The sequence below is a fragment of the Oncorhynchus keta genome, chromosome 17, assembly GCF_023373465.1.
Source record: "Oncorhynchus keta strain PuntledgeMale-10-30-2019 chromosome 17, Oket_V2, whole genome shotgun sequence".
NCBI classification, from domain to species: domain Eukaryota; kingdom Metazoa; phylum Chordata; class Actinopteri; order Salmoniformes; family Salmonidae; genus Oncorhynchus; species Oncorhynchus keta.
In genome coordinates, this window is record NC_068437.1 from 57101328 (window position 1) to 57119590 (window position 18263).

Below are 18263 nucleotides of genomic sequence, written 5' to 3' on the forward strand. Positions count from 1 at the left end.
TCTCTCTCTCTCTCTCTCTCTCTCTCTCTCTCTTTCCACTCCCGTATCTCTCTCTCTCTTTCCACCCACTATCTCTCCCTCCCTCCCTCTCTCTCTCTCTATCCCATGCTCTTTCTTATTTGTCCCCTGTTAATCACTCACCAGATCATACTCTTTGGGTACTTTCATCAGCAGAGCCCTGCAGTAATAGTCACTGGAGAGCAGGACATCCAGGTGGGTCTGGGAACCAAGGCTGAGTGACCGTTGAGCGGGTCCAGACTGGTCAAACACCTGCAGTCTCCTCTTATCATCTACCAACAGATTGACTGGACGTAAGGGCTTCTTAGGGCCCTGCCACTCACAGGCTGGAAAGAGAAGAGGAAAGATGCAGAGAAGAGATGTAGAAGAGAGATGGAGAAGAGAGACGAACCACAGCAGAGAAGGAGAGGAGAAATGGAGAGGAGAGGTGGAGAGGAGAGACAGAGAGGAGAGATGGAGAGGAGAGATGGAGAGGAGAGACGGAGAGGAGAGACAGAGAGGAGAGGTGGAGAGGAGAGACAGAGAGGAGAGATGGAGAGGAGAGACAGAGAGGAGAGATGGAGAGGAGAGACAGAGAGGAGAGATGGAGAGGAGAGACAGAGAGGAGAGACGGAGAGGAGAGACGGAGAGGAGAGATGGAGAGGAGAGACAGAGAGGAGAGACGGAGAGGAGAGACAGAGAGGAGAGACGGAGAGGAGAGATGGAGAGGAGAGACGGAGAGGAGAGGTGGAGAGGAGAGACAGAGAGGAGAGATGGAGAGGAGAGACAGAGAGGAGAGACGGAGAGGAGAGACGGAGAGGAGAGACAGAGAGGAGAGACAGAGAGGAGAGACGGAGAGGAGAGACGGAGAGGAGAGATGGAGAGGAGAGACAGAGAGGAGAGACGGAGAGGAGAGACAGAGAGGAGAGATGGAGAGGAGAGACGGAGAGGAGAGATGGAGAGGAGAGACAGAGAGGAGAGATGGAGAGGAGAGACAGAGAGGAGAGATGGAGAGGAGAGACAGAGAGGAGAGACGGAGAGGAGAGACGGAGAGGAGAGACAGAGAGGAGAGACGGAGAGGAGAGACGGAGAGGAGAGACGGAGAGGAGAGATGGAGAGGAGAGACGGAGAGGAGAGACAGAGAGGAGAGACAGAGAGGAGAGATAGAGAGGAGAGACAGAGAGGAGAGACGGAGAGGAGAGACAGAGAGGAGAGACGGAGAGGAGAGATGGAGAGGAGAGACAGAGAGGAGAGACAGAGAGGAGAGATGGAGAGGAGAGACGTCACACAGTACCTGACACATCACACAGTACCTGACACATCACACGGTACCTGACACATCACACAGTACCTAACCTGACACATCACACAGTACCTAACCTGACACATCACACAGTACCTGACACATCACACAGTACCGAACCTGACACATCACACAGTACCTAACCTGACACATCACACAGTACCTGACACATCACACAGTACCTGACACATCACACAGTACCTGACACATCACACAGTACCTGACACATCACACAGTACCTGACCTGACACATCACACAGTACCTGACACACCACACAGTACCTGACACACCACACAGTACCTGACACATCACACAGTACCTAACCTGACACATCACACAGTACCTGACACATCACACAGTACCTGACACATCACACAGTACCTGACACATCACACGGTACCTAACCTGACACATCACACAGTACCTGACACATCACACAGTACCTGACACATCACACAGTACCTGACACATCACACAGTACCTGACACATCACACGGTACCTGACACATCACACAGTACCTGACACATCACACGGTACCTGACACATCACACGGTACCTGACACATCACACAGTACCTGACACATCACACAGTACCTAACCTGACACATCACACAGTACCTAACCTGACACATCACACAGTACCTGACACATCACACAGTACCTGACACATCACACAGTACCTGACACATCACACAGTACCTAACCTGACACATCACACAGTACCTGACACATCACACAGTACCTAACCTGACACATCACACAGTACCTGACACATCACACAGTACCTGACACATCACACAGTACCTGACACATCACACAGTACCTGACACATCACACAGTACCTGACACATCACACAGTACCTGACACATCACACGGTACCTGACACATCACACGGTACCTGACACATCACACGGTACCTGACACATCACACAGTACCTGACACATCACACAGTACCTAACCTGACACATCACACAGTACCTAACCTGACACATCACACAGTACCTAACCTGACACATCACACAGTACCTGACACATCACACAGTACCTGACACATCACACAGTACCTGACACATCACACAGTACCTGACACATCACACAGTACCTGACACATCACACGGTACCTGACACATCACACAGTACCTGACACATCACACGGTACCTGACACATCACACAGTACCTGACACATCACACAGTACCTGACACATCACACGGTACCTGACACATCACACAGTACCTAACCTGACACATCACACAGTACCTAACCTGACACATCACACAGTACCTAACCTGACAACCACACATCACACAGTACCTGACACATCACACAGTACCTGACACATCACACAGTACCTGACCTGACACATCACACAGTACCTAACCTGACACATCACACAGTACCTGACACATCACACAGTACCTGACACATCACACAGTACCTGACCTGACACATCACACAGTACCTAACCTGACACATCACACAGTACCTGACACATCACACAGTACCTGACACATCACACAGTACCTGACACATCACACAGTACCTGACACATCACACGGTACCTGACACATCACACAGTACCTGACACATCACACAGTACCTGACACATCACACAGTACCTGACACATCACACAGTACCTAACCTGACACCTCACACAGTACCTAACCTGACACATCACACAGTACCTGACACATCACACAGTACCTGACACATCACACAGTACCTGACCTGACACATCACACAGTACCTAACCTGACACATCACACAGTACCTGACACATCACACGGTACCTGACACATCACACAGTACCTGACACATCACACAGTACCTGACACATCACACGGTACCTGACACATCACACAGTACCTAACCTGACACATCACACAGTACCTAACCTGACACATCACACAGTACCTGACACATCACACAGTACCTGACACATCACACAGTACCTGACCTGACACATCACACAGTACCTAACCTGACACATCACACAGTACCTGACACATCACACAGTACCTGACACATCACACAGTACCTGACACATCACACAGTACCTAACCTGACACATCACACAGTACCTGACACATCACACAGTACCTGACACATCACACAGTACCTGACACATCACACAGTACCTGACACATCACACGGTACCGCACAAACACGATCACCTGATACACACCTGTGATTCCAGCAGGGGGTTCCTTCGTTGTGTCGTCAGCTCCTCCTCTCTTCTGGAACTTCTTAAACTTGGACTTTCTGAAGTGGGCCACGACAAGAGCCATGAGGAAGCTCACTGGCAGGGGAACAACAGAGAATCACCCAGGGAAGTTCACCACGGCTATGGTAGAAATGATTGGATAAGACTAATAACCTCATGTAAAATGTGGATTCTGATTGGTTAACATCGGATACCGACCAACGGGAAAGAGGAACAGGCAGATGACTAGGATGCCGAAGCCAGCTTTACTCCCCGCGTCAAAGTAGTTGAGCTTGGTGGCGTTGGTGCAGGGTTGGAGCTCAGAGGTCGTGACCTGAGAGGGCTGGGGACAAGGGTCACCTGGGACGGGACAGACAGACAGACAGACAGACAGACAGACAGACAGACAGACAGACAGACAGACAGACAGACAGACAGACAGACAGACAGACAGAAAGACAGACACAGGGCGATTTGTTACTGTACCAGCAGCAACTACAGTCAACATTTTGGAGCTACAGGGAACACTATGGTTTCGTTGCTTATTTGTATTGGCAATACCACAAAAATGATACACTTAAAGTGGACCTTGATCTTTACCATCCTTCCAGAAGAAGACTCTTCTCTGTAAGTCCTCAGGCTCCGCGCCGGTGACCGCTGTGATGACGTCACGAAAGGTTGTGTTGCGAATGGCCTGCAGCTCTTCGGCTGTGAACAGACTTGAGGAACAACCAGAACGAGTTGTCAGATCGACTGGAACTGTTATGAGACAACGTCACCCAAAACAGTGAATCAAAGCTGATCATAACAGACATTAGTCTTGTGTTTCCTCAGTTCAAAGGTCGAGTTCAACACCAGGCTATTGTTTATTTCATTCGTGTGCTTACGTTCTCACAGGTATCCATCCAAGCTTCTGAAGCGAAACGCGAGTAAGCCGGGAAATCGAGGTTCAACTAACGGTAAACAGTTTCATACGATTACCATATGAGGTTTATATTTGACGTTGTTCCTACCCGTTCTGTGTGTTCTCGAACCAGAAGCGGTCTCCATTCCTGATGCGGTTAAACTGGTCCAGTATGATAGAGGAGAAGACCTGACCAGGACCGTCCACAGACTCTAGGAGACCTCCAGGAAACAGCTCCAGTTTAGAAATGTCCCCATGGTACAGGTCTGCAAGGTCCCTGAATAGCTATACATCCAGTAAGGTACATCCAGTAAGGTACATCCAGTAAGGTACAGACAGTAAGGTACAGACAGTAAGGTACATCCAGTAAGGTACATCCAGTAAGGTACAGACAGTAGGTTATTCACTGCATCACAGCAATAGGAGAAGTTCATCCTGATTCTGTCCATGTGTTACTTTAATCCCCTCCCTGTGGCTCTGACTGATCTCAGACCAGTAGTTTAATCCCCTCCCTGTGACTCTGACTGATCTCAGACCAGTAGTTTAATCCCCTCCCTGTGACTCTGACTGATCTCAGACCAGTAGTTTAATCCCCTCCCTGTGGCTCTGACTGATCTCAGACCAGTAGTTTAATCCCCTCCCTGTGGCTCTGACTGATCTCAGACCAGTAGTTTAATCCCCTCCCTGTGGCTCTGACTGATCTCAGACCAGTAGTTTAATCCCCTCCCTGTGGCTCTGACTGATCTCAGACCAGTAGTTTAATCCCCTCCCTGTGGCTGTGGCTGATCTCAGACCAGTAGTTTAATCCCCTCCCTGTGGCTCTGACTGATCTCAGACCAGTAGTTTAATCCCCTCCCTGTGGCTCTGACTGATCTCAGACCAGTAGTTTAATCCCCTCCCTGTGGCTCTGACTGATCTCAGACCAGTAGTTTAATCCCCTCCCTGTGGCTCTGACTGATCTCAGACCAGTAGTTTAATCCCCTCCCTGTGGCTCTGACTGATCTCAGACCAGTAGTTTAATCCCCTCCCTGTGGCTCTGACTGATCTCAGACCAGTAGTTTAATCCCCTCCCTGTGGCTCTGACTGATCTCAGACCAGTAGTTTAATCCCCCCTCCCTGTGGCTCTGACTGATGATCTCAGACCAGTAGTTTAATCCCCTCCCTGTGGCTCTGACTGATCTCAGACCAGTAGTTTAATCCCCTCCCTGTGGCTCTGACTGATCTCAGACCAGTAGTTTAATCCCCTCCCTGTGGCTCTGACTGATCTCAGACCAGTAGTTTAATCCCCTCCCTGTGGCTCTGACTGATCTCAGACCAGTAGTTTAATCCCCTCCCTGTGGCTCTGACTGATCTCAGACCAGTAGTTTAATCCCCTCCCTGTGGCTCTGACTGATCTCAGACCAGTAGTTTAATCCCCTCCCTGTGGCTCTGACTGATCTCAGACCAGTAGTTTAATCCCCTCCCTGTGGCTCTGACTGATCTCAGACCAGTAGTTTAATCCCCTCCCTGTGACTCTGACTGATCTCAGACCAGTAGTTTAATCCCCTCCCTGTGGCTCTGACTGATCTCAGACCAGTAGTTTAATCCCCTCCCTGTGGCTCTGACTGATCTCAGACCAGTAGTTTAATCCCCTCCCTGTGGCTCTGACTGATCTCAGACCAGTAGTTTAATCCCCTCCCTGTGGCTCTGACTGATCTCAGACCAGTAGTTTAATCCCCTCCCTGTGACTGTGACTGATCTCAGACCAGTAGTTTAATCCCCTCCCTGGGGCTCTGACTGATCTCAGACCAGTAGTTTAATTAACAGCACGTACTGTATAGACTTACGTAAACATGTTAATAGCCCAGACAGAAAACATTCATGAGCATTGCGTAATAAGTTCTGATAGTACCTGTGGGTTGGTGGTGTTGAGCTGAGGGTTTACGTCTCCCCACCTCTCTACAGGGACCAGGCCCAGCCCCTCTCTGACCTGGTTGTAGCTGGGCAGGCCAAAGTCTCGGCCTCTCTGCACCGTCAGAGCCACCAAGTCCGACCGCGAGAAACGCAGAGGCCCGTACATATAATCTAGTGGGGAGAAGGCCCACCAATATACATCAATATTTATTACTTTTATTTATGTTATTTTATATAAAAAATTAAAATAAATTCTTAAAATGGCATTGTTGGTTAAGGGGCTTCGTAAGTAAGCATTTCACTGTATGGTCTACTACACCTGTTGTATTCAGCATTTCACTGTAAGGTCTACTACACCTGTTGTATTCAGCATTTCACTGTAAGGTCTACTACACCTGTTGTATTCAGCATTTCACTGTGAGGTCTACTACACCTGTTGTATTCAGCATTTCACTGTGAGGTCTACTACACCTGTTGTATTCAGCATTTCACTGTGAGGTCTACTACACCTGTTGTATTCAGCATTTCACTGTAAGGTCTACTACACCTGTTGTATTCAGCATTTCACTGTAAGGTCTACTACACCTGTTGTATTCAGCATTTCACTGTAAGGTCTACTACACCTGTTGTATTCAGCATTTCACTGTAAGGTCTACTACACCTGTTGTATTCAGCATTTCACTATAAGGTCTACTACACCTGTTGTATTCAGCATTTCACTGTAAGGTCTACTACACCTGTTGTATTCAGCATTTCACTGTAAGGTCTACTACACCTGTTGTATTCAGCATTTCACTGTGAGGTCTACTACACCTGTTGTATTCAGCAGCATTTCACTGTAAGGTCTACTACACCTGTTGTATTCAGCATTTCACTGTAAGGTCTACTACACCTGTTGTATTCAGCATTTCACTGTGAGGTCTACTACACCTGTTGTATTCAGCATTTCACTGTCAGGTCTACTACACCTGTTGTATTCAGCATTTCACTGTGAGGTCTACTACACCTGTTGTATTCAGCATTTCACTGTCAGGTCTACTACACCTGTTGTATTCAGCATTTCACTGTGAGGTCTACTACACCTGTTGTATTCAGCATTTCACTGTAAGGTCTACTACACCTGTTGTATTCAGCATTTCACTGTCAGGTCTACTACACCTGTTGTATTCAGCATTTCACTGTGAGGTCTACTACACCTGTTGTATTCAGCATTTCACTGTAAGGTCTACTACACCTGTTGTATTCAGCATTTCACTGTGAGGTCTACTACACCTGTTGTATTCAGCATTTCACTGTAAGGTCTACTACACCTGTTGTATTCAGCATTTCACTGTAAGGTCTACTACACCTGTTGTATTCAGCATTTCACTGTAAGGTCTACTACACCTGTTGTATTCAGCATTTCACTGTAAGGTCTACTACACCTGTTGTATTCAGCATTTCACTGTAAGGTCTACTACACCTGTTGTATTCAGCATTTCACTGTAAGGTCTATTACACCTGTTGTATTCAGCATTTCACTGTAAGGTCTACTACACCTGTTGTATTCAGCATTTCACTGTAAGGTCTACTACATCTGTTGTATTCAGCATTTCACTGTAAGGTCTACTACACCTGTTGTATTCAGCATTTCACTGTAAGGTCTACTACACCTGTTGTATTCAGCATTTCACTGTAAGGTCTACTACACCTGTTGTATTCAGCATTTCACTGTAAGGTCTACTACACCTGTTGTATTCAGCATTTCACTGTAAGGTCTACTACACCTGTTGTATTCAGCATTTCACTGTAAGGTCTACTACACCTGTTGTATTCAGCATTTCACTGTAAGGTCTACTACACCTGTTGTATTCAGCATTTCACTGTAAGGTCTACTACACCTGTTGTATTCAGCATTTCACTGTAAGGTCTACTACACCTGTTGTATTCAGCATTTCACTGTAAGGTCTACTACACCTGTTGTATTCAGCATTTCACTGTAAGGTCTACTACACCTGTTGTATTCAGCATTTCACTGTAAGGTCTACTACACCTGTTGTATTCAGCATTTCACTGTGAGGTCTACTACACCTGTTGTATTCAGCAGCATTTCACTGTAAGGTCTACTACACCTGTTGTATTCAGCATTTCACTGTCAGGTCTACTACACCTGTTGTATTCAGCATTTCACTGTGAGGTCTACTACACCTGTTGTATTCAGCATTTCACTGTAAGGTCTACTACACCTGTTGTATTCAGCATTTCACTGTCAGGTCTACTACACCTGTTGTATTCAGCATTTCACTGTGAGGTCTACTACACCTGTTGTATTCAGCATTTCACTGTAAGGTCTACTACACCTGTTGTATTCAGCATTTCACTGTGAGGTCTACTACACCTGTTGTATTCAGCATTTCACTGTAAGGTCTACTACATCTGTTGTATTCAGCATTTCACTGTAAGGTCTACTACACCTGTTGTATTCAGCATTTCACTGTAAGGTCTACTACACCTGTTGTATTCAGCATTTCACTGTAAGGTCTACTACACCTGTTGTATTCAGCATTTCACTGTAAGGTCTACTACACCTGTTGTATTCAGCACTTCACTGTAAGGTCTACTACACCTGTTATATTCAGCATTTCACTGTAAGGTCTACTACACCTGTTGTATTCAGCATTTCACTGTAAGGTCTACTACACCTGTTGTATTCAGCATTTCACTGTAAGGTCTACTACACCTGTTGTATTCAGCATTTCACTGTAAGGTCTACTACACCTGTTGTATTCAGCATTTCACTGTAAGGTCTACTACACCTGTTGTATTCAGCATTTCACTGTAAGGTCTACTACACCTGTTGTATTCAGCATTTCACTGTAAGGTCTACTACACCTGTTGTATTCAGCATTTCACTGTAAGGTCTACTACACCTGTTGTATTCAGCATTTCACTGTAAGGTCTACTACACCTGTTGTATTCAGCATTTCACTGTGAGGTCTACTACACCTGTTGTATTCAGCATTTCACTGTGAGGTCTACTACACCTGTTGTATTCAGCATTTCACTGTGAGGTCTACTACACCTGTTGTATTCAGCATTTCACTCTAAGGTCTACTACACCTGTTGTATTCAGCATTTCACTGTGAGGTCTACTACACCTGTTGTATTCAGCATTTCACTGTGAGGTCTACTACACCTGTTGTATTCAGCATTTCACTCTAAGGTCTACTACACCTGTTGTATTCAGCATTTCACTGTGAGGTCTACTACACCTGTTGTATTCAGCATTTCACTGTAAGGTGTTGTATTCGGGCGCATGTAACAAATAACAATTTGATTTGATTCACTCAACTATAACAGCTGTAGCTATGACAACTGAAACTTCACATGTTCTCTTCATACATTACTGAAGCATGAAGACAGAGACACTCCACTACTGACCATGTAAAGCCACGTACAAGGCCTTAAAAAGACAATTTAAAACTGAAAGTAATCGTAAACCTCTTAAGTCTTCCACGATGACGTTGTCCTCTCTCTCTGCGATCTGCGAGGTCATGCCCATAATCAGACGGTCGATATCCTGTCCGGACTTCAGGTTGGGGTTCTACAACAGACAACTGTCTCAACACCGGTACACATAAAGTAGGTAGCAGATACCGCCTGGTCCCAGATCAGTGGCGCATCAAATTTAAAATGGCCGTATGAGTCGGACAGACAACTATCTGGGACCAGGCTACAATAAATAACAAAACGTTTTTTTTTTAAACAATTTGATGTTTTTTTCTTACATATTTGGAGGATCTATAGGTTTACCTGCCGGTTCCAGAAGCTGTTACACAGGCGAATGGCTGGCGACGTGCTCCCATCGGCGTTGACAACCTTCTGAAAGTGGCAAGTTCTGTTCCTGTGGCCAAGAGCAGGAAGTAGGAAATTAGTCACGATGACACAAATGACATGCAAGCAGCTGTTAATATATGAATGTTGACACAAATGACATGCAAGCAGCTGTTAATATATGAATGTTGATACAAATGACATGCAAGCAGCTGTTAATATATGAATGTTGATACAAATGACATGCAAGCAGCTGTTAATATATGAATGTTGATACAAATGACATGCAAGCAGCTGTTAATATATGAATGTTGACACAAATGACATGCAAGCAGCTGTTAATATATGAATGTTGATACAAATGACATGCAAGCAGCTGTTAATATATGAATGTTGATACAAATGACATGCAAGCAGCTGTTAATATATGAATGTTGACACAAATGACATGCAAGCAGCTGTTAATATATGAATGTTGATACAAATGACATGCAAGCAGCTGTTAATATATGAATGTTGATACAAATGACATGCAAGCAGCTGTTAATATATGAATGTTGATACAAATGACATGCAAGCAGCTGTTAATATATGAATGTTGATACAAATGACATGCAAGCAGCTGTTAATATATGAATGATACAAATGACATGCAAGCAGCTGTTAATATATGAATGTTGACACAAATGACATGCAAGCAGCTGTTAATATATGAATGTTGATACAAATGACATGCAAGCAGCTGTTAATATATGAATGTTGATACAAATGACATGCAAGCAGCTGTTAATATATGAATGTTGACACAAATGACATGCAAGCAGCTGTTAATATATGAATGTTGATACAAATGACATGCAAGCAGCTGTTAATATATGAATGTTGATACAAATGACATGCAAGCAGCTGTTAATATATGAATGATACAAATGATACAAATGACATGCAAGCAGCTGTTAATATATGAATGTTGATACAAATGACATGCAAGCAGCTGTTAATATATGAATGTTGATACAAATGACATGCAAGCAGCTGTTAATATATGAATGTTGATACAAATGACATGCAAGCAGCTGTTAATATATGAATGTTGATACAAATGACATGCAAGCAGCTGTTAATATATGAATGTTGATACAAATGACATGCAAGCAGTTGTTAATATATGAATGTTGATACAAATGACATGCAAGCAGCTGTTAATATATGAATGTTGATACAAATGACATGCAAGCAGTTGTTAATATATGAATGTTGATACAAATGACATGCAAGCAGCTGTTAATATATGAATGTTGATACAAACGACATGCAAGCAGTTGTTAATATATGAATGTTGATACAAACGACATGCAAGCAGCTGTTAATATATGAATGTTGATACAAATGACATGCAAGCAGTTGTTAATATATGAATGTTGATACAAACGACATGCAAGCAGCTGTTAATATATGAATGTTGATACAAATGACATGCAAGCAGCTGTTAATATATGAATGTTGATACAAATGACATGCAAGCAGTTGTTAATATATGAATGTTGATACAAACGCAGCATTAAAGTGGGGCCTGTTGTTTCTTAGAACAAAACAACACCACAAACCCAAGAGAACATTTGTAGCCTGGAGATATTAACTCTGCTTGAAATATAGAGTTTTAACCTTTTTAACTAACGAGGCAAGTCAGTTAAGAAACAAATTCTTATTTACAACGATGGCCTACCCAGGGAGAGACTGGGCCAATTGTGCACCGCCCTATGGGACTCCCAATCATGGCAGGATAAGATACAGCCTGGAATCGAACCAGGGTCTGTAGTGACACCTCTAGCACTGAGATGGAGTGCCTTAGAGCGCTGCACCACTCGGGAGCCCTATTGGAGTAGCCTGAAGAAATCTGAAGTGTTTTATTTTACCTTTATTTAACTAGGCAAGTCAGTTAAGAACAAATTCTTATTTACAATGACGGCCTACCGGGGAACAGTGGGGTTAACTGCCTTGTTTCGGGGGAGCAGAACCACAGATTTTCAGATTTTCAGATTCAATCTAGCAACCCTTTTCCATTACAGGTCCAACAATCTAACCGGCTACCTGCCGTCCCAGAGTGGTTTTATAGGATGGTGTAACCAGAATGATCACCTGAAAGTTCCCCTTTCTGTTCCCCTGATATCTGAAGTTAAACTGAAAGGTGAACGCAGCTGTCAGGCTGGTTTTTACCAGGCTCGTGTGTTGATTCTGAATCTATCGGAGGAGCGTAATCTATTCTCCAGCCTGCGGGAAGCTAGGCCACAGTACCTCATGAAGACACCAGGGGGCGCCATCGTAGAGGCAAAACGTATGGCAGCTGCCTGAAACTCAGGTGAGATCCCTGGATCCACAAACTTCTGGTAGCCTGCGGGAGACAAGGCAGACAATGACACCAGCATATAATAATACTGTAGAGAGGACGTATAGAACATTTTTGTCCCAGGTAAGGTATGCCCACAGGTAAAGGAAGGATCGTCTAACGTTGTGAAAGGAACACCTCTAATGTCCATATGATTTATTAACAGAAAACAAAGGAACATAATGTGACCTCTGACCTTAGTATTCTGGCTGACTGTGGAGCACCTGGCCGTGTGTGTGTGTGTGTGTGTGTGTGTGTGTGTGTGTGTGTGTGTGTGTGTGTGTGTGTGTGTGTGTGTGTGTGTGTGTGTGTGTGTGTGTGTGTGTGTGTGTGTGTGTGTGTGTGTGTGTGTGTGTGTGTGTGTGGAGAACCTGGCTATGTGTGTTTCTCTGATGACGCAGAGAACAACTCACCTAACCACTGATTACCAGCGCATGACCTTGCTTCAGTCGTTCCTCTTCCCTCCTCTCTCATCCACGCAGTCCCTCCCTCTCTCTCTCTCTTTCTCTCTCTATCTCTGTTCCCGCATCTCTCTCTCTCTCTCTCTCTCTCTGTCCCACACACTCTCTCTTTCCCTCTCTCTGTCCCACAAACTCTATCTCCCTCTCTCTGTTCCCACACACCCTCTCTCTCCCTTTCTCTGTCCCCTCCTCCCCCTCTCTCTCTCTCTGTCCCCCCCTCTCCCTCCCTCTTTCTTACTTACCTAGGTATGGAGACATTGTCTTTTCCCCCAGGAATCCAGGCAGCCATTCATAGAATGCAATATTCTGTAAAATGACAAAAACAAAAATCAGAGTCTATTTAAGTCCTGAGTTAGTTGTCTGTGAATGTATAGCCAGTGTACCATAGACTTTCAGAGTCTATTTAAGTCCTGAGTTAGTTGTCTGTGAATGTACAGCCAGTGTACCGTACACTTTCATAGTCTATTTAAGTCCTGAGTTAGTTGTCTGTGAATGTATAGCCAGTGTACCATAGACTTTCAGAGTCTATTTAAGTCCTGAGTTAGTTGTCTGTGAATGTATAGCCAGTGTACCATAGACTTTCATAGTCTATTTAAGTCCTGAGTTAGTTGTCTGTGAATGTATAGCCAGTGTACCATAGACTTTCAGAGTCTATTTAAGTCCTGAGTTAGTTGTCTGTGAATGTATAGCCAGTGTACCATAGACTTTCAATGCTTGTTATAACAGAGGGAAATAACCTTGGTAGTTGCCCCAGGGGGGAGAGGTGTGTGAGAGGTGACGCAGACACCTTGGTAGTTGCCCCAGGGGGGAGAGGTGTGTGAGAGGTGACGCAGACACCTTGGTAGTTGCCCCAGGGGGGAGAGGTGTGTGAGAGGTGACGCAGACACCTTGGTAGTTGCCCCAGGGGGGAGAGGTGTGTGAGAGGTGACGCAGACACCTTGGTAGTTGCCCCAGGGGGGAGAGGTGTGTGAGAGGTGACGCAGACACCTTGGTAGTTGCCCCAGGGGAGAGGTGTGTGAGAGGTGACGCAGACACCTTGGTAGTTGCCCCAGGGGGAGAGGTGACGCAGACACCTTGGTAGTTGCCCCAGGGGGAGAGGTGACGCAGACACCTTGGTAGTTGCCCCAGGGGGGAGAGGTGTGTGAGAGGTGACGCAGACACCTTGGTAGTTGCCCCAGGGGGGAGAGGTGTGTGAGAGGTGACGCAGACACCTTGGTAGTTGCCCCAGGGGGGAGAGGTGTGTGAGAGGTGACGCAGACACCTAAACTCTCAACTAATACCATTTTCATCCAAAGAAACCACAACCACCTGGGGCATTGATGTGACTAACGACTCTCTTTTCTGGTCATGTGACCTGTCGTATTACAGTATGAAATGACCACAGCGTGTTGGTCGGATTTACAGCAGACTTTTGCTGGTACCTGGAACGTGGCGACCACGTTTTTTCTGGCGCTTTGAAACAGGTCTTCGTCAGACCACGACGGGTGTTTCTCACGCAGCCGGGAGGCCATGTAATTGTGGTAGCGAAACCACACGATCCCCTCGGCCATGATGAACACATTCTCGTTGCCCCAGCCGTTACCCAACTCTGGAGGATGGGAAGAACAAATATGACACACATATGAATAATAATAGAGTATATTGACTTGTTGGGGTTGGGTTAATCCCCAGTATGTCTACTTGCACATTCATCTTCTGCACGTCTATCACTCCAGTGTTTAATTGCTAAATTGTAATTATTTCGCCATCATGGCCTATTTATTGCCTCACCTCCCTTATCTTACCTCATTTACACACCCTGTATATAGACTTTTTTCTATTGTGTTATTGACTGTATGTTTGTTTTATTCCATGTGTAACTCTGTGTTGTCTGTGTCAAACTGCTTTACTTTATCTTGGCCATGTCGCAGTGGTAAATGAGAACTTGTTCTCAACTGGCCTACCTGGTTAAATAAAGGTGAAATAAAATAAATAAAATAAAATATTGACTGAAGGGAAATAAAGTATCCCTCATCCTGGTATTTGTGTTAATAAGCAGTGATAACTGTCCTGAAACGAAAGTATTTTCAGTATTTCTTTACAGTTCTGAACAAGGCAGTTAACCCACTGTTCCCCGGTAGGCCGTCATTAAAAATAAGAATTTGTTCTTAACTGACTTGCCTGGTTAAATAAAAAGATTACAATTTAAAATATTCTCTAAAGGTGCTAATGTCTATATCCTCGTGCTGAAATCTTTATATCCATTACGAAAGATATTTGTGGTGCTTCTTGTTTTCATTCTTCGGGCATTAGTGAGGTTTCTAGCCAGGTCAGGCTGGCATTATCAAGCTTTATTTTGTAAGTCCGTTGTCATTCACCACTAAATCCTCAGAGAATAGTGCACAGCTTTTTAAATTCCAATGTTTTGTATAGCTGATTTTTGTCAAAGGTGTGGTCTTATGTGAGACGGACAGTGATGCAGGAGTCACCAGGGCAGCTATTGTAGATCTCAAAACTGGAAGAAGAAGAAGATGATGAAGAAAAAGAAAAAGATGAAGATGAAGAAGAAGATGAAGAAGAAAAAGAAGATGAAGATGAAGAAAAAGAAGATGAAGAAAAAGAAGAAGACAACGACAAAAACAACAACAAGCAGCATCTCTCACCATAGAGTCCCTCAGGTCCATGTTGACCAGTGGAGGGATCAGCAGCGCTCCACATGAGGTTACTGCCCCCCCTCCTCTTGGGCATGTCCCACTGCTCCCCGGAGGCTAGGAGACCTCCAGAGAAACTCCTCAGGGCGTCAGACCACGAACTAGACGGGCCGTAGATAGAGCTGCCGTCCAGCCACGCTGTCACCAGGTTCACCTACAGTACATAGCATGACATAACGTGACATGACATAACGTAACATCACCTTTTTTTTTAAAGACAGAAAATAATGTTTTATTGTCACATACCCCAGATAGGTGCAGTAAAATGTAACATAACATAACATGACATGACATAACCTGATATAACATGACATGACACAACATAGCAGGACATGACATAACATAACATGACATAACATGACCTGATATAACATGACATGACACAACATAGCAGGACATGACATGACATAACATGACATAACATGACATAACATATCAGGACATGACATAACATGACATAACATAACATGACATGACATAACCTGATATAACATGACATGACACAACATAGCAGGACATGACATAACATGACATGACATAACATGACCTGATATAACATGACATGACACAACGTAGCAGGACATGACATGACATAACATGACATAACATAACATGACCTGATAGAACATGACATAACATGACATAACATGACATAACATATCAGGACATGACATAACATGACATAACATAACATGACATGACATAACCTGATATAACATGACATGACACAACATAGCAGGACATGACATAACATGACATGACATAACATGACCTGATATAACATGACATGACACAACGTAGCAGGACATGACATAACATAACATAACATGACATAACATGACATAACATGACATAACATATCAGGACATGACATAACATGACATAACATGACATGACATAACATGACATAACATGACATGACATAACATGACACAACATAGCAGGACATGACATAACATGACATGACATAACATGACCTGATATAACATGACATGACACAACATAGCAGGACATGACATAACATGACATGACATAACATGACCTGATATAACATGACATGACACAACATAACATGACATAACATGACATGACATAACATGACATAACATAACATGACACAACATAGCAGGACATGACATGACATAACATGACATAACATAACATGACACAACGTAGCAGGACATGACATGACATAACATGACATAACATAACATGACCTGATAGAACATGACATAACATAACATAACATGACATAACATGACATAACACATCTACAGATAGAACATAATAAGAGTGTTTTATTTGGGGTAAAACACTTGGGACAGTGAACTGCAGGCTTCTGGGCTATGGGTTTGTCTGACGGGCGGTCTTATAAACCACCATGTCCAACAGACTGACCGGCTGGTCTCACCTGACGCTCATTATGCTCCGGTCTGGCTCACTTGAAAAAGGGCGTGGCACTAGCAACACCAAGGTTGTGGGTTCAACTCCCTCAGGGATGACAGACACATACTAAGACTGTATGCACTCACTAAGCATCTGTTAAAGTATCTGTGTGCAAGGGTTATTACCTGTGTGTGAGGGTTATTACCTGTGTGCGGGGGTTATTACCTGTGTGTGAGGGTTATTGCCTGTGTGTGAGGGTTATTACCTGTGTGTGAGGGTTATTACCCGTGTGTGAGGGTTATTACCTGTGTGTGAGAGTTATTACCTGTGTGTGAGGGTTATTACCTGTGTGTGAGGGTTATTACCTGTGTGCGGGGGTTATTACCTGAGTGCAATGGTTATTACCTGTGTGTAATGGTTATTACCTGAGTGCGGGTGTTATTACCTGTGTGTGAGGGTTATTACCTGTGTGTGAGAGTTATTACCTGAGTGCAATGGTTATTACCTGAGTGCGGGGGTTATTACCTGAGTGTAATGGTTATTACCTGAGTGCGGGCGTTATTACCTGTGTGTGAGAGTTATTACCTGAGTCCGGGGGTTATTACCTGCGTGCGGGGGTTATTAGGGCTCTGGCTGGAGTGTTTTTCCCAGGGCCCCCTCTGGAATGGCAGTAGGACCCGGCCGGTACGGTTGGGGTCAAAGACTGGGTCTCCCTCTGGGACAGGGATGTGCATAAATTCCGGAGGACAGCCGGGAGGACGGGAGTCCTGGATCTCAAATACAACGTGGTACCCTGGACAGACAGAGGAGAAATAGTGTCATTTGGCAGGTCGCTGCTACTGTCAATCTATGCTAAAACCTTTCCAATCCTTTTTGACTACGTTGCCAGGTGTTTACTGGTCACTCATTTTGTGACTATGAACAACGTCCAAGCATTTCATTTCACAACATAGACCCGAAACAATATCTCCTGAATGAGTCGGGAATGAATTATAAACATTCAGATTGATGTTCCCAGTGTCAATTTACCGAAGAATACAGAGAGTACAGTCTGGTTATGTGCAGAGGGTAGGCCCGAGGGGCCCCTGGCCGTGACATCGCTGACCCTGCGCGGGTTGGGGAGCTGTGGCTCCTGGAGCGGCTGGAGGACCCCGTCAGAGTAGCGCGCGGGCAGGAGGCGGACCAAGGGGGAACCTGCACGCGCACAGAGAAGTTCCTCGTCA

The 18263-nt window shown here is 44.7% G+C and overlaps 1 protein-coding gene and 1 long non-coding RNA gene across 11 annotated transcripts in view; both read right to left on the minus strand.

The window, feature by feature from the left end:
- Nucleotides 1-18263, minus strand: part of LOC118378263 (dual oxidase 2-like) — a 54791-nt gene that overhangs the window by 35645 nt on the left and 883 nt on the right. For both annotated transcript variants that reach the window (XM_052466698.1, XM_052466697.1), the window contains exons 4-17: nt 18070-18234; nt 17646-17833; nt 15607-15808; nt 14386-14552; nt 13207-13270; nt 12413-12509; nt 10097-10187; nt 9785-9887; nt 6303-6475; nt 4521-4696; nt 4108-4226; nt 3727-3867; nt 3490-3603; nt 142-344 (exon numbers count right to left, since the gene is read on the minus strand). In XM_052466698.1, the coding sequence (XP_052322658.1) occupies nt 142-344; nt 3490-3603; nt 3727-3867; nt 4108-4226; nt 4521-4696; nt 6303-6475; nt 9785-9887; nt 10097-10187; nt 12413-12509; nt 13207-13270; nt 14386-14552; nt 15607-15808; nt 17646-17833; nt 18070-18234 (2003 nt within the window). The remainder of the gene's footprint in view (nt 1-141; nt 345-3489; nt 3604-3726; nt 3868-4107; nt 4227-4520; nt 4697-6302; nt 6476-9784; nt 9888-10096; nt 10188-12412; nt 12510-13206; nt 13271-14385; nt 14553-15606; nt 15809-17645; nt 17834-18069; nt 18235-18263) is intronic.
- LOC127908409 (uncharacterized) lies at nt 1615-3460 on the minus strand. Of its 9 annotated transcripts, none has more exons than XR_008067114.1 (4): nt 3262-3460; nt 2288-2387; nt 1864-1877; nt 1615-1706 (listed from the first exon to the last, which is right to left on the minus strand). It is a non-coding gene; the product is annotated as an uncharacterized LOC127908409 (long non-coding RNA). The 9 variants fall into 9 exon arrangements; XR_008067115.1 differs by lacking the exon at nt 1864-1877 and adding an exon at nt 1969-1982; XR_008067112.1 differs by lacking the exon at nt 1864-1877 and adding an exon at nt 2226-2239.